General features: G+C 49.7%; 8 protein-coding genes across 8 annotated transcripts; 3 read left to right on the top strand and 5 right to left on the bottom strand.

Moving 5' to 3' along the window:
• Nucleotides 1-618: 618 nt before the first annotated feature.
• Nucleotides 619-5537, bottom strand: CCMA1212_008371 (uncharacterized protein; the record flags this gene model as incomplete). The annotated part of the gene is made up of 5 exons (XM_073705506.1): nt 619-697; nt 755-1056; nt 1123-4552; nt 4623-5417; nt 5476-5537. 5 exons carry the CDS (start codon nt 5535-5537, stop codon nt 619-621), a joined length of 4668 nt encoding a protein of 1555 aa, XP_073556151.1.
• A 1036-nt stretch (nt 5538-6573) lies between these two features.
• CCMA1212_008370 (uncharacterized protein) lies at nt 6574-7509 on the top strand (the record flags this gene model as incomplete). Its single annotated transcript, XM_073705505.1, has 1 exon — nt 6574-7509. The coding sequence occupies one exon, from the start codon at nt 6574-6576 to the stop codon at nt 7507-7509; it is 936 nt and encodes a 311-aa protein (XP_073556150.1).
• Nucleotides 7510-9874: 2365 nt separating this feature from the next.
• Nucleotides 9875-14999, bottom strand: CCMA1212_008369 (uncharacterized protein; the record flags this gene model as incomplete). Its single annotated transcript, XM_073705504.1, has 19 exons — nt 9875-9931; nt 10009-10074; nt 10108-10781; nt 10843-11037; nt 11380-11437; nt 11505-11570; nt 11633-11819; nt 11875-11991; nt 12066-12625; nt 12695-12867; nt 12927-13045; nt 13092-13149; nt 13233-13281; nt 13355-13456; nt 13528-13547; nt 13602-14350; nt 14415-14515; nt 14580-14940; nt 14995-14999. 19 exons carry the CDS (start codon nt 14997-14999, stop codon nt 9875-9877), a joined length of 3717 nt encoding a protein of 1238 aa, XP_073556318.1.
• A 973-nt stretch (nt 15000-15972) lies between these two features.
• Nucleotides 15973-17250, top strand: CCMA1212_008368 (uncharacterized protein; the record flags this gene model as incomplete). The annotated part of the gene is made up of 5 exons (XM_073705503.1): nt 15973-16324; nt 16392-16562; nt 16615-16917; nt 16970-16993; nt 17048-17250. 5 exons carry the CDS (start codon nt 15973-15975, stop codon nt 17248-17250), a joined length of 1053 nt encoding a protein of 350 aa, XP_073556319.1.
• Nucleotides 17251-17494: 244 nt separating this feature from the next.
• Nucleotides 17495-18382, bottom strand: CCMA1212_008367 (uncharacterized protein; the record flags this gene model as incomplete). Its single annotated transcript, XM_073705502.1, has 2 exons — nt 17976-18382; nt 17495-17916 (listed from the first exon to the last, which is right to left on the bottom strand). Exons 1-2 carry the CDS (start codon nt 18280-18282, stop codon nt 17495-17497), a joined length of 729 nt encoding a protein of 242 aa, XP_073556322.1. The 5' UTR covers nt 18283-18382.
• A 936-nt stretch (nt 18383-19318) lies between these two features.
• On the bottom strand, nt 19319-20702 carry CCMA1212_008366 (uncharacterized protein; the record flags this gene model as incomplete). The annotated part of the gene is made up of 4 exons (XM_073705501.1): nt 19319-19999; nt 20068-20301; nt 20355-20459; nt 20517-20702. 4 exons carry the CDS (start codon nt 20700-20702, stop codon nt 19319-19321), a joined length of 1206 nt encoding a protein of 401 aa, XP_073556323.1.
• Nucleotides 20703-21591: 889 nt separating this feature from the next.
• On the top strand, nt 21592-23370 carry CCMA1212_008365 (uncharacterized protein; the record flags this gene model as incomplete). Its single annotated transcript, XM_073705500.1, has 4 exons — nt 21592-21726; nt 21789-21859; nt 21930-22043; nt 22128-23370. The coding sequence occupies 4 exons, from the start codon at nt 21592-21594 to the stop codon at nt 23368-23370; spliced, it is 1563 nt and encodes a 520-aa protein (XP_073556320.1).
• A 549-nt stretch (nt 23371-23919) lies between these two features.
• CCMA1212_008364 (uncharacterized protein) lies at nt 23920-24138 on the bottom strand (the record flags this gene model as incomplete). Its single annotated transcript, XM_073705499.1, has 1 exon — nt 23920-24138. The coding sequence occupies one exon, from the start codon at nt 24136-24138 to the stop codon at nt 23920-23922; it is 219 nt and encodes a 72-aa protein (XP_073556321.1).
• Nucleotides 24139-25644: the final 1506 nt, after the last annotated feature.

Below are 25644 nucleotides of genomic sequence, written 5' to 3'. Positions count from 1 at the left end.
CTGCATAACTCTTTATACTTATTAACTGCCTAATTACTAACCTAACCTCTCTGCTAATATAAACCTAGATAGCTCTCTTATTAAAGCTATCTATTTAGACTAACAGTTTATCCTTTAAGAATGTTTTATACTTAGGTCTAGGACACTAGTTTATTATATAACTGCTTAATTATTAACCTAACCTCTTTACTAATATAAACCTAAATAGCTCTCTTATTAAAGCTATTTACTTAAACTAACAGTTTATCCTTTAAGAATGTTTTATACTTAGGTCTAGGACACTAGTTTATTATATTAAAGCTATCTACTTAAACTAACAGTTTGTCCCTTAGGAACGTTCTATACTTAGGTCTAGGACACTAGTTTATTATACTTATAAACCTCTAGTTTATTCTTTAGGAAGCCGTTCTATACTTAGGTCTAGGACACTAGTTTGTTACACTCTCTTATTAAAGCTATTTACTTAAACTAACAGTTTGTCTCTTAAGAACATTCTATACTTAGGTCTAGGACACTGGTTTATCACATTACAGCACTAACTTAACGCTCCTAGGTTCTTATAGGTTAATATTAAATTGCCGAGCCCTTCTGCAATTTATCCACAGCCTGCGCGCGCTCCTACTTCTCTGCTTTAATTCTCAGTTTCTCAAGCTTTGCGCGTACTTCCGCCGCCGTCTTTCTGCTCTTCAATCTCCTTCTGTCTCTGTTTTATCTGCGCCTTATGCAGTTCCAGCCGAAGTGTCTGGACACGAACCCCCTTCTGCGCTCAGGCTGAACTTCGTCACCAGAAGAGTCAGGCTCAACGTCATCAGAAGAGTCAGGCTCAACTTCGTCATCAGAAGAGTCGGGCCCGACGATAACCGGGATCAGTTCGTCATCCCCGGCCGTGATGGCATACCGCACACTGGCGAACCTACCCCAAGGTGGGATGGTTCGCTTCACGCAGTCAGCATATGATGCAGCCTCCCGTATCTGCGAATCCATCCACGATGAGGATCTCTGATCCGTCACTGAGAAGGTGGCTGCTGTCCTACTAGTAGTGGCTTCGGTGGCATCCTAGAATATGCTGTCAGTCTGGTGGAATGGAGCAGAGATATAAATACGCAAGTGATGGCCACTTACCCCATCGCCCGCCGTACAAAAGAGCGAGTGCTGCTGTCTCCTTGCAATCTCTCCCAGATCTGGCGGCTCGCCCTTTCCGGTTGTATGGTCGGCAACAGATGCATCCAAGAGCACCAGATATGCTCGAATTAACGGCCCAAGCAACGCCGTCTCGGAAAGGCCACTCAGTGCTTCAAGATCTTGAAGTGCTCCAGCGTCATATTGAAAGATTGTGCTGCCAAGGAAAAATTCAGAGCTCGGTTCCGTCTTGAAAAGCGATCTCAGGAGGAAAAGGAAAGCCTTGGGGTCGTAAGAACTGCCAGTTAGGAGCGTTTGCTGTCGGCAAAGCTCAAGGAACCGCAGGGTTGCTTCGGAGAGAATCTCCTTTGCGGCCAACTCGTCTGCGACCTTCACAAAATGAGTCTTAGTGTCCTCGCAGGCCGAGTAGGCCTCTTGGAGGGCCAAGAGATAACTTTTCCTGGCAGCCGCCATGTATTTTCCTGCCACAGCCCTCTCGGCGCGGACGATATGTCGCCAACAGACGCACCACTCGGCCGTACCGATTCCGATCGTGTGGGCGAGAGCTCTCAGCACCCCGAGCTGAGCAGCCGCCGTGCCACCGAGTCCCTCTGATGAAGCGCACTCCGAAATTTCCATAAGGTAGCGCCGGAAGTCGAACTCTCCGTATTTGTTGCCCGAATCCAGCGAGCGTTCCAGGCCGTCCAATGCCAGCCTTTTCGCCTCAGCGTAGCTCTGCCTGGCAATCTGACGCTCAATCTGAAAGCACAACTCGCTGAGCTGCGCGTTGTTCTCATGGTCGATGTATCGCCCATATGCTAGAGCGATTTCGGCGAATTCGTCATCATTCCTGTCAATGTCCAGACATTCGAGCAGTTGTCGCTCCCATCCGCTAGTTAACACCCTTCCGCTCCGAAGTGCCGCCTGTAGGACGGACAGATAGGCACGGAAGTCCTTCAGGACTGCTTCATTGCCCGTCGTTGCATACCGGCTAGAAGATGCCAGATCTTGGAGGTCTATGTAGTCAGCGGGGAGGCCAGCTTCGGCGGGTCCTGGCGCCTCGGGACGATCGTCCCCTCCCGTAAGCCACCGGAGCGAGTCTTTACACCTGTCCAGAAGATCTTTGGACTTCCCTACCAACCTGTGTCTCTCACCAATGTCGACGGCCTGCCTGAGATATTTGCTCGCTAAGCGATGGCCAGCTTGCCTTTTCACTCGGATCTCCCGGCTGGACAAGTCCTTGAGAATTGAAAGTACGGCTTCAAGCTCCTTGTCAGAATAGGTTTGAGTAAACGCCTCTTGTCTGGGTCCCAAAAAGTATTTATTCACTACCCTTTCACCAACGGGAATCACAACGTCGAACCATTTTTCCGCATCCGTGCCGCCGAGGGCAATGAGAATGTGCCGCAGTGCGTCCAGGTAGTCTACGAGGGTGATGATAACACCACCGCCCTGCTCCTCGTTGATGAGGTCGGCACCCAGAATAACAGCGTTGACATAGTTCCAGGGTTCTCGCTGGATTCTGACGTCGAGAAATTCTCTGACCGAGACCTGGCCTGGTTCTGGAATCGAATCCATACCATGTATCCACGATTCGGGTGAAAACTTCTTATTCAACATGAAGTGAACAAAAGAGCGTTCGATTCGCGGTTTCATCTGGGGGATTTTGACTCGGAGGTGGTGCCGGAGGAAGGCCGTAAGCATGGGATGGATCCAGATACCAGTGCTTGACCCCCTCGTCTCTGGAATGATGTACCCGAGCGAAGTAAAGGTTTGGATAGCGTCCAGCAAATTTTCCAGCAGAATGTATTGTCGGGTAAAGGAAACACCCTCCGAGTCGTTGGTCATAATCCCGGCAAATTCTGCCGTTCTGCCGTGTTCGCCGATGATGCGTCGTGTAGCTTCGACAGCCGGGTCCGACGCGTCTACTTGGGACACAAAACCTTCGTATCGAACTGGCCAGCTCAAATAGTCCAGTAGGTCGTCGTTCGCCTGGCTGTTGAGGATGCGATGAGAGAAAGGGGCAATAAAGAGCATGCTTAGTTGCATGTTCACGCCGCCTGCAGCACAGGCATTTATCATCTCCATGGCCGTGTCTTTATATGCAATCTCGTTGAGTGGGATCCCAGCCCGAAGTTTCTCCAACACTCTCCTGGGATGGTCGCTCTCTTCTCGGAGCGAGCAATGTACCATTACCCGTTCGATCGCGCCGGGGAGGTTGTCCAACTCTTCGTAAATGCATTGGAGGTCCACCACATCCTCTCTTCCGATCGTTTCTCCCTTGTCGGCGAGAAGCTTCGAGCCGAACGCGGCAGCATCTGGAGGCGAGAAAGCCTTGAGCTCGAAACTGACAGCCTCTTTGAGGGTTGTTGCGAGGGCTGAATCCGGCTGGGATGATTCCAGTCCAAGTCTGGGTTTCCTGCTGATGAACACTAGCTTCGCTCCGCTGGCCATCAGACTGGGGAGCGCTTCGCAGGTTCGATTAAACCTCAGGTCACCGTTATTGTTGACTGATGATGCATCGAGTTCATCAAGGCCGTCAAATATCACCATGCGCGGAGGTTTCGGGACGTAGCTCGGGTCAGTGGGCTGAGGAGCTGTCAACATCTCGACCCCAAAGATAGTCGACCGACCGGCCACGAGCTCGTCAAGTCGAGACAAGTAATCAGGCGAGGAGCAATGCAAAATTCGCACAAAGTAAGAAAAGTAAGTTCGGGTCCACCAAGCCCCGAGATGCTTGGCAAGACATGTTTTTCCGACGCTGGGCAGCCCGTAGATTCGCAAGATGTTCGCCCGACAGAGGAGCGTTTCTATCCAGAGAATCTCAAAGTCTCTCCCGATGAAGGCAGGATCAAGAACTCCCATCACCGTGTCAAGGTCAGGGACATGATAAGGGGTGGGAGAGTCGGCCGCTCTTTGCATCGCCCGAGCACGTTCTGGAGCGATTGTGTCAAAGGGCGAGTAGAGTTGGCCCTCCAGAGTGTACATCGTCATCAGCTGGTTCCCCGTGTAATTTGCAGTTAGGACCGTGTTGGCAGTGTCGATATACAAGACCGGGACGGCCCAGTCTTGCACCGGGAGTCTCAAGCCTAATCTGGCATCCCTCGTCGGCTCTGATCGGAGGGCATTGCGACCGGCCAGGACAGCTGTATTGTAGTTGGGGTAGCCGGCGAGCAACTTTCTGTAGAAGGCTTGGATGAATATTTGGGCTGCCGAGGTGCTGAGCTTGAAAGACATGGCCACAACGAACGCAACTCCATGCTGAACGAGAGCTTGGGCAAGGTTCGTATCGCCCCGTTGTCTCGTGTTAGCCGATTCGCACGCGTTCAGCAATGCAGCAGGGATGCCGTGCCATTCCAACAGCTGTGCGATATGAGGAGCGTCGATCCACTGGGTTCCAAGCGTATCGCCGTCAAGAAACCCCAATTGATACCTAGTGCCCCAAAGATTCAGCGTTGGTTCACATCAATATCAAAAGCCATGATACTGCCGCCATGACATACCTTTCTCCCTCCTCGTCACTTTCGACACGCCCGTGCATGTCCAAATGCACCAGGTCAAAGTATCCCGGCCGTCCAATTGCGTCGCGAACCCGAGTCAGATGATCCTTGAAGGCCTTGAACGTGCCCGGCCGAACCATTTGCAGCTCGACCTGGACAGAGTCGTCCTGCATAGCACTGATTGTCTGCACTACTGCTTTGGAGAGAAGGCGATGGTCAATGTAGGCGTTCGGATCGATGCTGTTGGTGCTCTCCGGCGTCATGGGTCGGGCAACTACATATAGTATGTTGAACGTTTTCCGAACCCGGACTCGGATCCTTGGTTCGCCCTGGAATACGCGTCGTACGATGACTTGGGCATGTATTCCTTGAGCTGACCACAGCGAAGGCTCCTCGAGAGCCTCCCAGAGCGTCTCAGGGAATGCTGATGTATGTGTCGAATGATGGACGCTGATGGTGAGAAGGGAGGTGCTTTCGTTGAGTTTGTCCCGGAGGCGTTCAAATTCCAGGGCGTTGAACAACCTGCGGCCGTAACCGCCGAGCTCCTCTGCAACGGACTTGGCCCTCGACGTATCCAAGGGATCTAATTGCGCATAGTCCTCCAAGTACCATGGCAGCTGCTCCTTGAGTCTGTCTGACAAAAGCTCTGTGGGAGAAACGTCCCAAGATGAGGATCTAGATTTGACTGCGATTATTCTGGTGTCGTCGTCTGTCAGGGCTTCGGTGATCTCGATGTGCTCTTTACCTTCGTCCTCTTCAGAACGCGCCATTAGAGCAGAGAAACCCTCGGGCATGGACCTGTGCAAAGATTAGCTAGAATGAGAACAGATGCCTTACGATAGAGTCACCGACGCACCTGATGGCGAGCGTTAACAAGCGGCTGCAGGTCCGAAAATGATCATCATTGACTTCATCCATAGTAGCTAAAATGCTAATGACTGGGAGCTGGGGGGGTCGAGAAAATAGGAATAGTGGGGACAAGTCATGGTCAGAGTAAAGACGACAAAGAGGGTGGGAAGTGCAACTTGGGGTGGTCGGCTATTCATATGAAAGAACTCTTTACACAGCTGCGCGTGTCGAGCTGTGCTATGAAAAAGAGGGTTCCACAAACTCAACCACCTCATCACATTATGCTCATCTTAAGGTAATAGCTGTTAAGCTGATAGGAGTCAGCTGTAGAGAGCTGAAGAGTTAATATTCCGGTAGTGTGATTAGGAGCCTAACCTTGGAAACCACCTCATCACATTATGCTCATCTTGAGGTGATAGCTGTCAAGCTGATAGGAGTCAGCTGTAAAGAGCTGAAGAGTCATTAATGTTCTGGTGGTGTGATTAGGAGCCTAATCTTAGAAACCACCTTATCACATTATGCTTATCTTGAGGTGATAGCTGTTAAGCTAATAGGAGTTAGCTGTAGAGAGCTAAAGAGTTATTAGCATTCCAGCTGTTATTTATCTCTCAAGTTTTCTATACTTTCTAACTTGCTATTAGATATTATATATAAACAGCTGTTAAGATATGCAGCTTTTTTATAATTACTAATGAAATATTAACTTCTACTACTATACTATAGCTAATACTTTAATTTATTATATATGCTTCTAGTAGAGTTTCTAGCTATTTTATATAGTTATTATAGCTCCTTAAGGCCGGGTTTAACTTAATTACAGGACTCTAGAACTTATAGAGTGGCGGCTTTAGCAAAAGTTAACTTGAGCCGTCCCGCTTATCACATGCAAACCGTATGTATTGGAGCGTCTATTCAGCCCTTCGTGACCCCGTAGCTCCCAGTCATCTTGACATAATCGCTGTCCAGCCGCCTAACAGCTTTAAAGACCGTGGCACTCCAGACAGGGTCCTGACCGAGTTAACGCTCCTCTCCTCTCCTCCTTCGTCTTCTGCTCAAGTGCTTCGAGCCCAGGAAATCTTACGGCGAAACCCACGACAATAATACCATGGAGCCCCATTACGTTGTTATCAGCCCCGGTTTTGAAGGCGGCGATGCACAACCGCTCCGGTGGCTGGGCAGGATTGTCGCTCGAATGGAGGCTCCATCCCAGAAGTACGCCCCGTTCAAGTTCGACATGGTTCCGATCCTCACGGATTACATGCTGCAGCCTGTGCATGACCTGGACGCAGTCGTTTTTGCCAAAGGGATTCGCAACAAGCGCTTCCAGCTGGACATGATGAAGTGGGTACAAGCGACGGCAGAAACTAGTGATGAGAACTCGCTGAGGGTAAAGAGTCCCAAGATTGCGACCATCAGCCTTCAGCAACCCGCCATGCTCTTGGAGGACATGAAGGGGAGGGACGAGGTCCTCAATGAGATGCTCACATTGTTGAGCCAGTCTGGTCGCAAAGGCTACATGATCGTAGGGGTCAAGATGCTCTATAAAGCGGTGGTGTCCCTAGGAGCCAGAGACAGCCGGAAGCGCGAGATCGAGGCAACAGTCCCGCTCGTGGAAGCGGTAATGGGCGCCACCGGTGCCGCCTTTGCACCTTTCCTCGTCAGTAACCCCCGAGGGGCTATTTCATCGAGCAGCGAGCACTCGAGAGATGTCTTGTATGCATTTGAGAGGCCCCGCATCTTTGCGCTCGAGTACCGGGAGGTGGCCTACAAGAAGTCAATTTTTAAAGATATTGGGAGTCTGATAATTTCCGTCGACGCACCAACCTATAAGAAAGATCATCACGTATTTGGAGATAACAAAAAAGCTCATGATGTCGAACAGCCTACCCAGGAAGACGATTTCTCCGTTCAGGAATCCACTATTTCTGCTGGAGATGTCAACGACGGGTGTGGCTGGGGAGAGTCCCGGGTAAACCTGCAAGGAAACGAGTGTGCTTCGTGCGTCCTGATCCACGAGGTGAAGGCTGAAGAGGAAGACTGACTTGAATTAAGAGAGCACGGGAACACCCGCTAGTACATGTAGGTAGTATCGAACAGAAAGGAAAATAAAACGAAATCATGTAGAAACAAATAACCAGCTATGGAGGACCTCTAATTCCTTAATGCCGAAGCTCTATGGGAGGAATTTGCATCCCACTGGGCACACTCGGATCCCGAACTGGCAGGCCTGAGTGAGTAGGAGAGAGCACACATTAGCGCCACGGCGGCAAAGGGAAACCCAGGTGTGTTCAGTGTCTTATTGAGTCTGCTAACCGGTATCTCGAGAGCTTGGTGACGGCACGGCGTACGCAGCCTTAGTCACATGTCGCACGCAGTGAGGTACAGGGAGGCTGATTGTTTGCTTAACTAATCACCTGCATGTCAGATTGTTAGCCTGCTGATCATCTGCATAGAACCGCAATGGACTTAGCGCTGGGCACCCATTGGCACCCACTAACAGAGCCAAAACCACCCCAGGAGGTTCTGTCCCTAGACATCTCTAATTAGGCGTACAGTTGGTCAAGTGTGAAGGATCGCGGTTAGTGGGGATTGAGAAGGATGCGATGGGATGAAATGGCTCGAGGTTTAAGGCCTATGTTCGAGGGAGGGCGGGATAGCAGATAGTTATACCTTTCTAAAGAGGGTTTGCAGTTATAGTTAGAAGTTCAAGCTTTTCAGCTATGCAGCCGAAAGCTTGACAATAGGCACTTGTGTGGCTATCAGAATATAATAACTATAATGTGGACTTTCGGGTTCAGCCTAAAATACAACAGTAAGCAAACATAGTCCTAGTGCTTAGACGAGGATGCAGCGATGCTATGGGAGGGAGCTTGAACGACGAAGTGCTCCCGAGGCGCCTCCACTATCATGCACAAACGCATGACACCGGCATGCAAAAGTGATATATACTGCGCCATATTCTGTCCCATTAATCTCCTCATCTCGTCGTATAATCTCCCGGTTCTGCGGAGCCATCAGTCTGCGAGGCAACTAGAATCCGCAATAGTATGGCATAGCGACCAACATGCGCAGCATCAGAACTATGCGGTCCAAGCGGCGACTATCGTGATAAATCCTGGCTCCACACCAGTTAATCTCGGGGATTACGTGGTGGTCTCAGTGGTTGAGAGATTAATGGGTGACTAAGAAGCCCTTAAATTCTTTTTATCAGAACGCTTGGGAGGTCTATCTAATCTACAGCTGGCTGAAATGGCTGCTGAAAGCTATACAACTTTAACTGCAAGGGTTTAAGGTTGCTCTTATACTAGTGATGTCTTTGTTGTTTTCGATGCTGGTGGTAGTATAGTTAATTTAGTGTCTTTTGACGTCGAGCATATAGGAGGTATTACGTCAAGAGCACTTTAGTTAAGATAGAGAGTATGTAGGGTTCTAGCAATATTGTGCTTAAATGCTGCGGCAATAACAAGCCCATTATATCACTCACAGCTTCGTAGAACCTCTTACCCAGGTTTGAACATATGACATCGAGTATGTTAATGTGCTTTTCCTTGGGCACAGGTGGCGAGAGCTTCCGGATACACATGTCACAAGTAATAATGCCATGCAGAGGTTCGTCTCGTATGTGTCGGGCCATATCTGGAACGCTGATGCAGGACGGTAGGGTACGTGCCAGCTTTAAATGCCGGCCGGGGGCGTCGGTTCCTGCCAGATCATTTGTCATGTTAGCCTCCTCAGCTGTATCGTACGGAGCTTTCACAGATACGAAAGGCATGAGCTGCTTGCGCTCATCGTGACCCAAGGCCGGCTGTTTCGCGGCACGCGTCAGAGCCACAAAAACCTTATTGGGGCACTCGTCGTCTAGAATGTCGCGGCCAAAATCCCCTAAAAAAGGGAAGTTAATACTGAGGATAGGGAATCTATTTATTATAAAACTATTAGGACTGCTATATAAATAAGTTAAGATACTATTTAATTATATAAAGACTAAGCTGCTCTAGCTGAGTTAAGCAGTCTAGGGGTTTCTTTTTCTTTTTTTTCTTTTCTCTTTCTTTCTCTTCTTTCTTCTCTTTTTCCTTCTCTCTCTCTTTCTCTCTCTTCTTTTTAATCTTCTTCTCTTTACTTCTTATCATTTTTATTTAAAGTAGCTCTATCCTAAGTGCTCTAACTTACACTATAGTAATCTCTTTACTTTAAAGGGCACTCACCATGCACTACCTTCCAAGAGTGAATATACTGCACATCCCCATCAGCATAAATGATAGCATGGCCGCTGTCTGGGTCGCCAGACGGACCAAGACCTGCAATGTGGTCGCTGTCCTGGGCGGTACAGTCATCCGTCATATACCCGCAGATATGTATGTTAGGGGAGAACTCATAGCTTTCGCCCTGCATACAATCTGCGCCGTCTACACGGCGGCAATCTCTATCTCCTTTACCAGACTGATACCCCGGCGAAACCTCGTCTTCGCACTGGTTCTATATGAAGAGCATTAGAAAATCAGATAACGTATGAGATACAGACATGATGAGTAAGGCTTACTGTGTAAAAGCCAACATTCCAGCTCTCGCTATTAGGCACGTTTGTCGGCTCTGGATCTTGCGTGGTCTGCGGGACGCAGTTTGGTAAACTTGTGCATACATTGTTGTTATGGCCTACAACAGAGCAGACCTTGCACTCGAAAGTATTAGTCGTTGCCGGCAAAGTGTTGCCATCTGATGTCTTCGTCGGCTTCGTCGTATACCCACAGCTGTTGTACGGCGTCACATTTGTTGCTACTGACTCGGCAAAGGTCGAACCGTCGCAGACGCAGTACGCTTTAGTAATGCCCTGCCCGGGATCCTCGTCTTGGTGCGAGCAATTGATAAAGTCGGTCGGACCAGGAGGCTCCCATTGGAGGACGGTAGTGGGAAGCTCTGTCTTGTTTGGCGACAGCTCAAAGTATTCAGTTGCAACAGGGAATACTCCTGGCATTCCGTACGTCCCTTCGATAGTTGTGGAGGAAGAAGAATCCGTAACGGAGCAGCCAGTGTTGGTCTGGCAGTCGCTGAAGCTCCATGTTGTCCAAGTTCCTGCCGGTCGAACTGTGGTACTGGAAGTAGTCGTGATGCACGTAGAGGCCGTCTTCTTCTCACTGCAGGACTCGTCCGGGTTGTCTCCTCCTCCGGACTCCCCTTCTCCTCCATTGGGGCAGCCGTTACCTTCACAACCACCGCCGTTGTGATCGTTGCTGTTGAAGCATTGTGGACCAATGCAGATGCCGTCAACGCAATCGACGCCGGTACAAGAGTGACGCCGGCAGCGAGGTCCTCGACCTGTTTCAAACTGTAAGCACTGCAATGAATATTTTGACCGGGAAGGCTGCGTTACATCTACCGCCCTTTTTCCTGCCTCCACCGCCACCGCCCCCGCTACCGCTATCATCACCGCCTTCGCAGTCGCTACCAGTGCAGCCCGTGCTGATGCAGCGGTCACCTTTGCACCGACCAGTGTTGAAGTCGCAGTCAGGGCCTTCGCAGCCCCTGCTGCTACATCTGGATCCAATGCAAACACCATCGGCGCAGTCAGGGCCTGTGGCCTCTTGTTAGCAGGCAACAAGATAAAACAGAAACAGCAGAGCGACAGTGTGACCTACCAATACAGCCAAGTGGTATACAGAGTGATGGCACGGTACACCTTCCGTGGGAACATCCGGACCCGGCACATCCATCAGAAACACATAGGATACCCGAGCAAACCCCTCCGTGGCAGTCTGGTCCCTCGCAGAAACCGTCAACAACTTGGGGGATATCACCACTAGGAGGATTAATAACGGATCCGCCACCAGTTACGGGCAAACCAGGGTCAGCTGATAATTGCGGAATGTTAGCATGCGCAGTACTGTGACGAACAACATGAAGAGGAACTACTCACTTGTCGCAGGGCCATCGTCGCCACCACTCGAGCCGCACTTGTTCCAATACGTCCATGCCTATCATCCCGTCAATGTCAATCCATAGCTCTCCTTCCATAAGACAATCTTGGGCAGGTTAATATACCTTGTTCGTCTTCGGGTCAACCTTCAAGAGATCGGCACGACCCTGACCACCTTGATTCGAAAAGTACTACCCAGGTCTTGTTAGCAGGTCTCTCAAAGCTTTAGCTCCAGCTAAGTCCGTCAACATACCATATTCTCACCACGGTCAATACCATTATAAAGCATGCCACGCTTTGTCCAAGAAAAGGAACTCCCTCCCTGAGGCTTGTGCCCGTTATTCGTGAAGACCTCGACGGCTCCTGTGTACTTATCCACGTGGAGAAGATCGGCACGCCCAGAGCCCTCAACGTCCGCGAATCGCATGCTGGCACGATCCCTTCACAGAAGGTGAGTGAGCGTCGAGCGTGGATGGGGTCGGGGTTTGGACTAACCAGCCTTCTGAAAATTTGATTTGGCCAACGTTCTCCCAGGCGGCTGAGTCCTTCTGAAGCCAGCCCGTGACTCGACCGTCCTTCTCGATGCACAACACATCAGCCCGTCCGTCACCGCTAGAGACAACTCGTGTTAGGTTTGAAAGCCAAGTCGCCGATAGGAGACGACACACTACCCCCGTCGTACTTACTCAATATCATGAAATCTCATGCCAAGATCGTGTATACCAACGCCCCAGCCTTCTTTGCAATCGACGTCGGCCCAGGTGAGGGGACTGGAAAAGGTGATGCGGTCGTTGGCAGCATTGTAAAGGTTTTTGTAATACGTAATGGCGCCGGTTGCCTTGTTTTGCGTAATGACATCGCATCTTCCATCGCCGTTGAAGTCAGCTAGGTGAATGCCGTTGCGAGGTCCAGGGACCTTGAGCGCGATTGTTGTCTTGTGTCCCCAGGCCGGAGGGGAGTGGATGTTGACATTGATCTCAGCGGCATGACCGTCCTGGTAAATCCAGACATAGTCGTCGGATCCTGAGCCACGCATATCGCAGTAATAGTTACCATCGGCCTTGAGTTTGGTTCCGCCAGCTCCCGTATTCTGCCAGACAACCACGTCGTAGTACTCCTTCTGTTCCTTGAGAAAAATGTAGTCTAGGCGGTTGGAACCGTAGATGCGCCCGAATTTGATGCGGTCCTGGACGCCAGTGATACTTTGGCCAGCGTGCGTCAGACCGACAGATTCCCAGTGTGGCACCTGTTAAGGAGGTTTTGTCAGCTCAATCTTTTTCAAGGCACCCAGCTACAAAGGCAATAGAATACTTACTATGCCTCTACCTGTGCCCCTGTTATTGATCCACGTGCGAACGTTACCGTTGTCACCGATATACATGACATCGCTTCGGAAGCTACAGAGCGTCAGCCGCATATACCAACCAGCATAGCAGGTAGTCACAAAAGGGGGGGCCTTCTGGGGGTCGTACTCTCCGTTGAGGTCAGCTGCAAATCGTATCAGTGCCTTGCGTTAACTTAGTTGTAGAGGGTAGCGATGTACTGACCAATGATGACACCGGCCTTGTCTGGTTGTGAAATATCAAAGACAGTGTCACGAATGCCGTCAACCGTGACAAATCCTTGCCATTGAGGCTCGTCGCCCGAACCGCCATTTCGTGAGCAACTAGCGTCGTCAGTTGGTGAACCTGTCGCGTATCTCATCCACGTACGCAATATTGCTTGCGGACTTGAGGAGGCAGAAGTCAGCTCTTCCGTCGCCGTCGATGTCTGTTATTAAAGGTTAGTGGGACGGTGGCCTCATACCCCAGGGTTTCATTATCCTAGGGACAGTGGGTGCTTGGGTAACGGACCTGCAATGCGGACATCCCTTGCATTGTAGCCACCGAGATCGCCAATGACCTGAAGGAGATGTCAGATTACCCTGAATCGTTTACTCTTATTTCTAGATAAGTCAGGCCCTCCAAATACTGACCTGGCCGATGCTTTCGAACTTGGGAGGGTTCCCGCCGCGGTTGAGCGATACCCAGACGGAGTTGTCCTTCAGACAGAAGAAGTCATCTAAGCCATCGTTATTCTAAAGAGACGGATCAGCAAGGCGCTTCATTTAAATGTAGTGACCAAAAGCAATGCTCAAGACACACTTACGAAATCGGCAAATGCATAACCTGGATAAAGAACGTCAGTTTCATCATGCAACATAGTGAATAGGCGTCACGCACGAGGTCCAAGATCACAGTTTATGTCAACTTCAAAGCGAACCGACTTATCAAACTTGCCACCTCCGAGATTCTGGCGGAACCAGTACGCGTTTATGCCCTCGGTGTTGTGATAGACTCGAATCCAGTCATCAAGAGACGCCGCCCGATCAGCATTTGGGTCGCCCTTGACTAGATTAGCAAAGAAGATGTGCCACGGGATCTCGTCAGTAATTGACTTGGGATCGTCGCCCTTGTCAATCTTGGCGCTTGAGAGAGGGCCATGCGCAACACTCGAGTGCACATATCTACCGTCGTCGTGGCCGCTGCCCATTTGCGATTGAACAGGCAGCCCTGCGTTGCCAGCAACCTTCTTGCACCGCGTGCTCGAGCTGCCGGCGGCATCGTCAATGCTGCTGACTATCGCCGGCTCCTGAATCCGGTCTTCAATCTTGCTGATTGCATCCCACCAGACTCCAGCAAACATCTTGTAGCCAGCATCTGTGGGGTGGTCTTTGTCAGGTCCAATATCGCTCATGGACATGACGGCGCGAACATCAGCGAGGCCAATGCGAGCGCCTTTGTACTCTGACGCCACGCTTCTAATTTGCTTGCTGATGTTTTCTGTGCAGGCATCTCTCGCAGGATCCCCATTTCTAAGCAGCGTCGACACAATGACAGTGACGCCTGGGACACTATTGAAAATGTCGTCTAATAAGCTTCTTGTCCGTTCACCAGCCCTGCTTGGATCACCACCTGCGTTGCAATCGTTCCTGCAGCTATGTCAGTTTTTTTTGTTGCACCCCTTTGGTATGTACTTATACGAGGAAGACTTACAGTCCGGCGTTGATGAGAACTAGATTAGGCATCATCCATTTGCTCCCGGTCCAGGCACCATGCACGGAATCAATCATCCACCCCGGATGACCTTCGTTATCCTGATAGAAAGGTGAAAAGTAAGCAAATATTCCTCGGCGAAGACGCACTCTTGTATCAACTCACTGAGTCTGCCATAGTTCCATCCTGCTTTGATCCCACCATGTTGACCTTCCACCCATGGTATCGAAGCTGAGCGCGAAGCCACCTACGGTAGCCGTTGCCATCGGTGGACTTCAAGCCTTGAGTAATGGAAGCGCCGAGCGGCATGACTCTGAGATAAAAATCCTTGGCATCTCTGCGGTCGGGCTTAGAAGTCTGTTCAATTGTGACCGTCGAGTTATCAGGCTCAATTAGGTCTCGGTCAAAACGGCCTTTCCATGTCCGGGACGTTTTGTCTCCTACATTGTCGATAATAACGTCAGGCGCGTAGCCGCTCCCGTAAGGGGAGATGCCATCTGAATGATCGTAGGCTCTCACATGAGAACTCAAAAGAAAGCCTAGGAGGGTTGAGACTGCGGTGTTGCCGCCAGTAGGTAACCGCATGTTTACTTCTCAATTACCACCAGCTATAAAATAAGCCTTAGCAGAAAATCGCGGCCCAAGAACTCGACAATTCTACAGAGAGCTTATATCTAAAGTATGCTTTCTTTATGCCTCTAGTCGCATGCAACATATGGCAATGCCCGATAGGGCAAGGGCCGAGAAGTAAGCAACACCATAAACAAGGTCTGGTAATGACTACGGAGCATGTTGAAATGAGTCGAGAAAACTGCGCCCAATAGCCAGAGAAAACCCAGGTCTAGTAGTCAAGCGGTCCTCTCGTGCAGGATCGAGAGCAAAAGTCCCCTGCTCTAGTTTAGTAAATAGTATTAATTGCCTTTGAGCTGACGGTAGATGTCGGATAGACCCGCTTATTCTAGCTGTTCAAATAAGCTTATCACTATTATGCATATGCGGGATGCGGTAAAGTCAAACTTAAAGCTAAGGATCCCTCCCCGGCTCAGCTAAACATTTTCTTAGCTGGGACATTACAAAAGGCTTGCCTTGCCTCCCCCTGCTCCTATGCAGGCAATGCTGACATGATTTGGCTGACGCTGGCATGGTTTGTGCCCGGCGACTTCCTTTAACCGCGTTCTCGCCAAGTCCGATCCGCAGAACAATGGTGACTATCAGTGCCGCATTTCCGGAGGAATCTATCACACTCTTCAGAATATCCAGGCCATGATATTGTGTCAGGGGTTTCAGACAGCGACTCTTACTGGGCGTTGCTTCTTCTGGTACTAGCAGCTACTGTGCTTGGCAATCGCACGGCCTTGTGTTTCTCACCGCATTGATGGCGGCCATTTTTTAGGGCGTGATCGCAATCTGGACTGGGTCAGACTTGACAGGCATCTTTTGTATGACAGGAAGCTACGCAAGATATATCTTGGTCGACCTACGTATCAACACATTCGCGAGAGCCCACCAGGTGAGAAGCAATTTCCGCTGGCCTGTTCTTATCCCAGCTCCCGCCATCATGTCGCCGCCGGTAAACATGATGAACCTACTGCTCCTCCTCGTTTTGGCACCATCCATTACACTGTCTCAGGGAAATCCCATCGCATCACGAATGTTTACCCTCGTCAATTGCGATAATACTGGACTGGACAACATGCTCCTACAGATACACGCCCTCGCGCAAGCCGTCGTCGACGACCTCAGCGATGTTCTGGACGGGAACACATATGGTGATGATGACGGTTCGAAAGAGTGGTACACTGCGCGAAACCTCCGCTTGCTGTTTGGGACTGCATTTTCAGAGGTTGATGGTCAACCTGGCGGATTACGCTTCCAGGGTGAAAGTGAGGCCATGGCCAACGATGTTCGATGTAAGAATGGCTCAGTATACTCGAAAACCCTTTTGCTCTTGGTTGTGAATGACTTTTGTGCCTGCAGATCGGTTCCTCGAGCTGGCACATGCCTTTGAAACCTTTTGGTGGGATCCAAGGTACAATTACATCTTCTGCAGGGCTGAATCCGACCCGCTTCCATTCAAGAAGCCTGTCGTGGTTGGCGATTGGTTCGATCTCGCTCCGCCAGACGAATTACAAAATCCAATTACTGATGGTAAGTCGCCAGACGAGGTTCATTAGCTGTATGGTCTGACGTGGAGCGACAGACGAGGACTGGGACGACAATTACGTATACTACCGTAACAGCCCATACTACCGGACGGACGATGAGAATCTCAACGGTAGAAGAATGGTCGTGATGGAATCTAGGTCAGAGAATGTGTGCGAAGGAGCAGCTGATGCTGGAGGCAACAAGCCCCGTGCGTTTATGTACATTCATGAAGGCGACTTTCTTCAATGGATGGCATTCTGCAACTCGTTCTGGGACGTTCCCCAAGCCATAGAGAATTCTGACGACGGCGACAATCTCGACGATTTCATTACTCGACACACTGCTTTACTTCACGAATGTAAGTACCAAGCTGGCATTTTTTGAAACAAGACAATACTGACCATCTGTAGTGATGCATATGAGATATCCTCGACGTACGTGGTTGTGGCTCACCGAGATATTATATAACTGCTAACTCATTGGACTAGTGGTGGTAGATATCAAAGATCGAGTTGGTGTTATGGAAGAGGATCGAAATTTTTATGGCTGGAACGGTGCGACTGCTCTCGGTGTCTATAAGCCAGATCAGGCCTATAATAACGCCGACAACTACCGACTCCTTGCTGAGACAGTAGCATATAAACCGAGGCATTGGAGAAAGCCTGTATGGGTTGAGACGGCCCCATCCTAACTATAAAGCCCCAGGGATGCTGCTCTAAGGTGGACGCAATCTTACGAGTTCATACCTGTGCTAGTCTGGCAATTACTGATGTAGTTTTGCATCGTTAGGTTGCCTGCCTACTAGTAATCGATCCTTTACTTGCGCCTCACAACTCTACCCCGTTTGTTCTACTTTCAGAGACCGGCTGAGTGGTGTGCAAACTCTCTCTTATACAGACTATCTGTCTTATATTTGCCCTATAATTCACGCTCTCCTATTCACCTATACTTCCCGCGTCTTCTCTCACAGCTTTCCAGTATATGTCACCGCCCTTAATGCCTGCTAGAGGGTTACCTTCTCCCTGTGTAGCACTACCATACTGCTCGTCAAATCCGCATTTACTGTAAAATTCCTCCTTACCAAATGCACTAATCACTGAAGCGCAAACACCATCAGCCTCAGCTTTTCCAAGTCCCCATTGCACAAGCTTCGTCCCTACTCCTTTCCCTTGAGAGTCTGGTCGTACTGCCAAAACGTCGAGGAACCATGATTCGGCACGCTTGTCAGTCCACAACATACTAAAATAGGGATATGATCGCTCCACAATATCTTCTGTCGTAGTATCACTTGCACGATTGGGCCAAAGCCAAGCGTGAGTTGTCATAGCTAGAGATGACAATGGCTTGAGCACATGTCCTATGTTGATTGCTTTAGAACACAAACGTAGAACAGCAAGATATCGAGGCAATGCTCACGAAAATCCCAGTACCATCCTCTTGGCTGTCTGCCCCCTTCTCCCAGTCTTGCCCATTGAGCAATCCCAACAATTATATCATGGCCAGCCTCATCTTTGTCCACGGCGACGATAAATTGCCAGCGGTGATTCCAAAAGCTAACGCGTGCTCGCCGCAACCAGTATAGGTCGACGTCGTCTGGATACTCGTTGCGATGCGGGTGTATAAGGTCACCGAACAGATTGTCGTCCCAAAAGGCATGTGCCATGACGCGAGCAATCTCGGGCAATTCTGAGTAGCGCGCGTTGCGCAGCACGCATTGAGACATGGTATCTTGACGGCGAGCGAGTGATAACTAGCAGATATCCTGATATCCTGACATGTGCCAGCTAGGAGAGGAGACTGCGGCACGCGTCCCAAATCAAGGAATGCTTGGCTAATAAATAAGTACCCTGGGAGACACAAAGTAGGCAAGATGTGCTGATTAGGGTAGCGTATCGCAAATACTGGATTATGCCACGGTTATGGAGAAGAATGCTGTCTGACTACGCCTGCCTGGTACGGCATCGTAACACCAGAAACTAACTGAACCAGTATCTCAAATTGTTTGTGAAGAGGGGTAATTAGGCTAAGGCATGAGTATATGATGCTAGGAGGCGTCTCACTTCTTCCTGAACAACAACCCCTCCATCTGCTACGGAGCACCTTTGCAGTTGGTGTCGTAATACTAGCACGCTGGGAAATATCGCAGGCACTACTAGATCTTTCCAAACGGTAGAATAGTACTAGTGACAGTCGCAGGTGGAAAGTAACTGGTCAAGTGAGATGCTGGGATTAACTTGTCTGTGCTGCTTTTTACCTATCTAGTAACTGCGAATACTTACTAGAGGTCCTGCTGTCTTGCGCCCTTTCGGACCTCTTTACCCGCGATTCTTTACCGTGGCGTCTTCTGCTGTTGGTCATGGTTGAGAACGGTCACATGAACTTAATTTAAACGAAGTTGTTGGTCGGTCGCAAAGATTGGTAACCTATATCGTGATATCATTGGCCCGGGGCACCTATGCCCTCGTCGCCGTCTTCTGCAGTGCGACGATTCCGATATTAGCACCATGGGCACCATGCTTGATGTAACTCAACATCCCGCTGTTGGGTTGTCTTAAATCCCTCATCTCACGGAAGCATTCCAAGGCCTCTGCCGAGAACAGATGATACCCATACGCAGCCTTAACCAGGCTGACTCTTGCCTGGCACGCAAGAGTTAAGACGCTGAGACGTTAGGTGCTACCGAGTACCATTGGAGATATCAAGGCAACCACTCACTGCAAAATCCCAATCGATGCTCCGTCTCGACACACATACCTGGCCTATATAGAGCTGGCACTCGTGGATTGATGATCCTCATGCGTAACGTTCCAGGCCATCTCGTCTGTGATAATCATCTCTTGGCTACCAGTTCTGTAGCTTTCCTCTTTGTCTGACATATATACCCGAAGATTTGCCCTACGGCCATGGCCCTCTGCGGCGATTTGATCCGATGATCGATCAGGCCTCCAGATCTGAGGTCGTCCGCGGGGCTCTCTGTCATGCTTGTCGTGTACCCATACAGAAGTCGATGCTCCTTCCGCCGTGGATGGAATATGTTCAGATCGACTACCATTGAGTGTTTGAAGTGGGTACGCATTGCCGGATTCGTAGTCGCTGGACTCGAAGGCCCATGAGAATCCTAACCCCATAGAAAATGACTTCAGGAAGTTCTTCATATTTGGAACGGTGGCAGCGACGAGGGACCAAACCATCATAATCTGTTGAAAGAGCAGGCTGTTTATGATCGCAAACTGAGGCTCGCTGGAGGCAGGATATTTGCTGAGATATGCCATATGAATGGCTGAGAGGGCGATGAGAGGTAAGCGGAAGGAGAAGGCTATGGAGACTTGAAGCTTGTGGTTGAGTGACATATTCACAGACCAGGATATTCGTACAGTAATCAGCCAGGTGAGAACCTCGGTGAAAATGTCAATAGCTGTTATCACAGCCCATCGCATAGCCTGGGAGCGATTCGCTCGTTAGCCCTGATCCAAAGGGCTTGAGGGAGTTGCAGCATGCATCCTCGTACCTGGCTTGGACATTCTTTGACATTAACTATAGTCAACAACGAAGCAGCTCGGCAGTTGAGTAGGAGTGCTAAGCAAGAGCCTAGACCCCATGCTGCACTAAGAACCATGACTCCAATGCAGAATGGTCTAGTCTTTCCCGAATTCAAGTCTATAATCCGTAGGATAAGGGCGAGGACAGAGCATTTAGTCACGCTCAGAGCCAGCAGATAGAGAATAACTGCTATGAGAGTAGACTGCAAACAGGTACGTTAGCTACTTGGAGCATTATCAGTGCGCATACGCTTACTGTGGAAGATATCGCCCATTGCTCTGGTGATGTGATAGAATTGAACTTGCCGAGGCCATTCTTCAGCCCGATAAATACGGCGGTGGATTGAGCTACATGCAGTACCTGGATATCAGTCAGTCTCCGGATTGGAAGTGTCCAAGATTCAGCGGGCACTCGTACTGTTGCTAAACCAAGCAAGAGGTCATCAAAGCCGAACATCTGGTGCTTGATGTAGACTCTTGCCATAGCACCAAGCAAGCTGTAGATCAGCGAGAGTATTGTCACAGTCCACAGCTGCCCGCCGTGGTCATTGGGTGAAACGCGCGCAAAAGCTTGTGGTTTGTCATTTGATGTCTCTGAATTCATGGCTAGGGGAGATCTGGCGGTGCGACTCGTAAGAGGGCAAGGCTTAATAGCATTAGAGGCAACGAACAATGGGAATAGCAGACATTACGAGAAGGAATCAATGTCTTATTAAATCTATTTTTTTTTGTTCGGCACAGACTGTATGATTGCAGAGGTAAGTCCGGTCCGTCGCCAATCAGAGACATGAGATGTTGTTGGGTTCAGCATGTTTTGACGATACAGCATATCGGCCTCTCGAACTAGGTAGCCTGGTTAACCAACAGCCTATTCTGCTACCACACAACCACAGAGATTCAGCCCCTCAGCTTCAGACCAAGGCGCAAAGGGGTTGTGAGTTTCGATATGTTCCCTGTTCTCCCTTCTCACAGATGCATCAACAGGCATACCCATACCTCATGCGAGCCTCGCTGGCGTTCGTTTTCGAGCTTTGTACCGCGATCGAGCGGTTGAAGCGTAAGGCTGCTAGTGAGAAGATGGGACATGTACCCACTTATTGCTTGGTCGCCCGGGATTCGTTTCTGGAGCAATCGGATCCGTGGAGTTGATGAGGGCAACCATGTCAGTGGTTGAAGACCTTGTCTTAACAAGGAGCCCGGACGGAATAACCACCTGCGTAACGCTGGGGTTTCCCGAACATAAAACAGCAGGGGATGGGCCATGCTGACCAACACACCGAACCGGCCCAAATTTGGGGACTTGAGCCGAAATGCCTGCATGTGCTACGTCGCATTGTTTATCCGGCCGGACATGTCTACCTTGCGCATCCCTCTTCCCATGTGAATAATGCAAGTTTCTTATTTATCTTTTTTTTTTTTTTGTTTGACTGCCATTCCTTGTTGTGTATTTGGTGAGGTTACTGCTGCGGAAGCGAATAGGAGAGTGCCGCACAATGTCATCCGATGGAAAGGAAGCTCACCGTGACGATGGCGTCGCCATTGACCTCGATGACGATGGAGACAATAAGGGAGGGAACGCAGCTGATCGCGCCGATATGTACCGTATGGGGAAGATGCAGGAGTTGAGAGTTCGTGCCGGCGACCACCGACAAATCTGTCTCTCGAGGTTTGCTAAGACAACGTGCTGCAGCGAAACTTTCGGTTCCTGTCCATATTCGGCTTTTCGATGATTCTCATGGCGTCGTGGGAATTTTCTTTGAGGTACGTCGTGCATACAGAAGCACTCAGGTATTACAGCCGTGAGGCAACTAACTAGGACCGTCTCTTAAAGCGTCGCTACCATTGGGCTTGTAAACGGCGGCACCGCTGGCTTAATCTGGATGTTCTTCATTTGTTGGATGGGGTTTCTCTTAGTGAATACGACAATGGCCGAGATGGCTTCGATGTAAGCAAGCACTGTTCATATCCGGCTCCCCATCAAACCCCTCCGCAGTTACGGGGGACAATCGCTGATACCGAGTCTTTGCAGGGCCCCCACGTCTGGAGGGCAATATCACTGGGTATCGGAGTTCGCGCCGCCGCAGTATCAGAAGTTCATCAGCTATCTGATGGGGTGGATGTGTGTTCTTGGCTGGCAGACGTCGTGTGCTTCTTCTTCATTTATTGCCGGCACTCAGATCCAAGGTCTCGTCGTTCTCAACTACCCCGACTACGTTCCTAAACCTTGGCATGGCACGCTACTCACCGTGGCTGTTGCCGCCTTCTCTGTCTTCTTCAACACTGTCCTTGCGAGAAAGTTGCCGTTGATCGAGGCCCTGATTCTCGTCATTCACATCTTTGCCTTCTTCGGCATCTTGGTCACTCTCTGGGTCCTTTCGCCCACGGCAGACGCCCGGGCTGTCTTCACCAACTTCAGCGATGGCGGAGGTTGGGGCAGCTTGGGAGGGTCGACTCTTGTGGGAGTTCTTGCAGGTATTCTGCCACTGCTGGGAGCGGATGCTGCTGTCCACATGTCCGAGGAGCTGCGCGATGCTAGCCGTACTCTACCTCGCTCCATGATCTCTACCACCATCTTTAATGGCGCGCTTGGATGGATTATGGTAATCACGTTTGCTTTCTGCATAGGCAACCTAGAGGACGTTACAACGTCTCCGACTGGTTATCCGTTCATGCAAGTCTTCTATAACACAACCAAGTCAGCGAGCAGTGCTACCGCCATGTCGGTCTTTATCGTCGCGATGTCCGTCTTTTCCAATCTGACAATGGTGGCCACGGCGTCGCGCCAGCTCTTTGCATTTGCTCGCGATCATGCGCTCCCATTCAGCTCCTGGTTTTCCAACATAAGAGCAGGATGGGATGTTCCCTTCAATGCAATCTTGACAACCTTCCTGCTTTCAACCCTCCTTTCACTCATCAACATCGGCTCGGCTGTTGCCCTGAACTCCATCACTTCGTTAGCAACGTCGTCGCTGCTTTCCAGCTACATTGTCTCAACAGGCTGCATGATATGGCGGCGTTGGACAAAGAGTCAACTTTTGCAATCCAAATTCAGCCTTGGGCGATGGGGCCTCGTTGTCAATATTGCCTCCGAGGCCTTTCTCGTCGTCATCTTCGTCTTGGCATTCATGCCGGGTAATCCTAACCCAACGCCACCCCAGATGAATTGGAACATTGTGATCTATGGCGGTGTCATCTTGCTCTCTCTGGCATACTACTTCTTTCATGGAAGTCAACGGTACAAGGGCCCAGTTGCCTATGTGAGAAGTCTTTGATACTAATGAGCAAAGACCAAGGGTTGTCCCTGGAGAATGGAACGCACCAAGAGCAATGGCGCTACAGGATATGATAAGCAAGATGGGAATGATGTAAACGGTATGCTTAGCTGCAGGTTGAACCTGATAACCTTTATGTATCCTATTACCCCAATGTGCAATCTGTCTCTAGTTGTCTAGGTATGCTTATACTTAATCTTTGGCATACTGTGTGTTGAACTCAGGCTTCACCGTGATTCTAGAGTCCTTGCCATAAGCTGCCGCTTGTCTTTAGGCTCTGCCCGGAAGATCCTCGTTGGTCTTGTCTATGTCTGTACGCACCGCAGCACCTGCAAATAATGCACTAGGTGTCATAACGTTCTGCTCCAAGTTACCATTACTCTGCGGCCCGCCTTGATCATCAGGCGGCTGTATAGGGTTGCTATAAGAGTTAGTCCCAGCAATGTTACGCATAGAGAACATATTGTCACTTGACTGATGCTCGATCTTCATCTATCCGCTGCCGCTTCCGGTATTTTTGCCTCCTCTCGAGGACTCCGACTCCCAAGTTCAGCCAGTCTCGGTAAGGGGCCGGCAGATCGGAATGCCGATGCACACCATGGTCGAGCAGAATTCTACAGCGTGCCAGATGATGATGCTGACAACATCTTTGGTGTAGTTCGGGCCCCCCAGGTACGCCAATTGCAGAGCTCTCCCAATGCGACAAGCCCCAGCAATAATTGCGAGCCTCAAAGACGTTGCGATGACTCTCTTCTCACGTTTAGGCATCTGAATGTTCCATAGTAGGTACCAGGGAAAAGCCGCATACCAAGAGTTCACCGTTACGGACCACGCAACGGCATATATTGAGATTAGGCTAGGAACAATGGTGCACTTCCCAGCAGGGATTTGGCAATCCCACAGGTATGCAGTGGGGTGACATGAGAACCAGAAGACGAAGAGCGATGCCACGATGCCAGTGGCGAGAAAGCGTTCGGAACCATGTAATAACTTGGCTTTGTCTGTCCGGAATGATTCGAACGATGAAGAGAGCCAGAGACGTCTTGCAGAGGATCGTTCCAATACGAAGATGGTTTGTCCAATGGCAGAGTATACAATACGCTCCGCCACCAGTTCCTAGCCACCCCCTCTTTCCCACATTGCGTGATGACTGCATACGAAAAAGCCACGATTAATAGCAGGCTCCTGGCACTTCAATTACTGTAAACGGTTTGACCGCCGAATCATAGTTAAGAGTCTGCTTGTTATATACTTATAGAATACAAAAACGTAAAGAGCGCGCAGGTACAGATTCGGGAGGTATCTAGACAAATTATTGGATGATCTGAAGACGAAGTTTAGTCTGATGTTTGTCATAGTTAAGGGTCGCAATACTACGGCTTGAATCTGGTCAAAGGAGGTTAGTTTAAACAGTTGTAATCTAGTATCTATCATTCGTATTATCTTCTAGCTTCTGGCAAGCTTGTGGGCGGTGTGAGGGGTTACACGTGTCATGATGTGGGCAAGGTAGATAGGCATATAGAGATTGCAGAATGAACTGCGGCGGGGTTGGCAGTGATAAATTTGTCTTTGCCCTTGTGTTATCAACCCTACAATCAACTTCTAATTGCGGAAAAGGGCGATGTTTAAGTATCTGAACAAGGATTATTTATGTCTTTGCAATATCTTCACACGCCAAATTCTTTAACTAGAGCTTGTAAAAAACAGAATACTAGCTTGCCGATAATGACCCTTTGCATAAATGCAGCACATACCCCATGAAAAGTCCCAGCTTGTTACCCTCTAGTATCGAGCTCGGTTTTTAAAAACAAGAGAGTAATAGTTGTATATATAAGATATACAACAGTAATGCTGCTGCTCTTCTAAGATGAAACGATCTAGCATGGGGTCAACCTATGGAGGCAATCAAGATACTTGGCTTTTGGTTGCATCTGTTGTGGGGACGAACTTGAGCTGTTGGTTAACGTTGGCTCTCTTGTGATGAGGAAACACTTTTTTTTAAATGATTAGTGGTTTTCTTCATCTCGAATATAGGGGCAAGGAAGCTACGCTCTAATCGCACAACCAACCTGGCGCTGCTACCTCCTCGCTGCCGACTGACCTCCACCTATATGAACATGTGAGTCTGCCCTAGAAACAGGACGACTCGCGTGTTTGAGTAGTCCCCACCCTTGTTTAGGCGAGCTTGAACCACCTCTAGATGGTGTTTCTCAACTCAGTCTAAAAGAAAACCCTCACATTCCTGCTCTTAGAAGTTGCTTCAGAGTCCTTCAG

Source organism: Trichoderma ghanense (assembly GCF_004382785.1).
Source record: "Trichoderma ghanense strain CCMA-1212 chromosome Unknown scaffold_11, whole genome shotgun sequence".
In the NCBI taxonomy this organism is placed as follows: Eukaryota; Fungi; Ascomycota; class Sordariomycetes; order Hypocreales; family Hypocreaceae; genus Trichoderma; species Trichoderma ghanense.
This window is presented reverse-complemented; position numbering and strand designations above follow the sequence as displayed.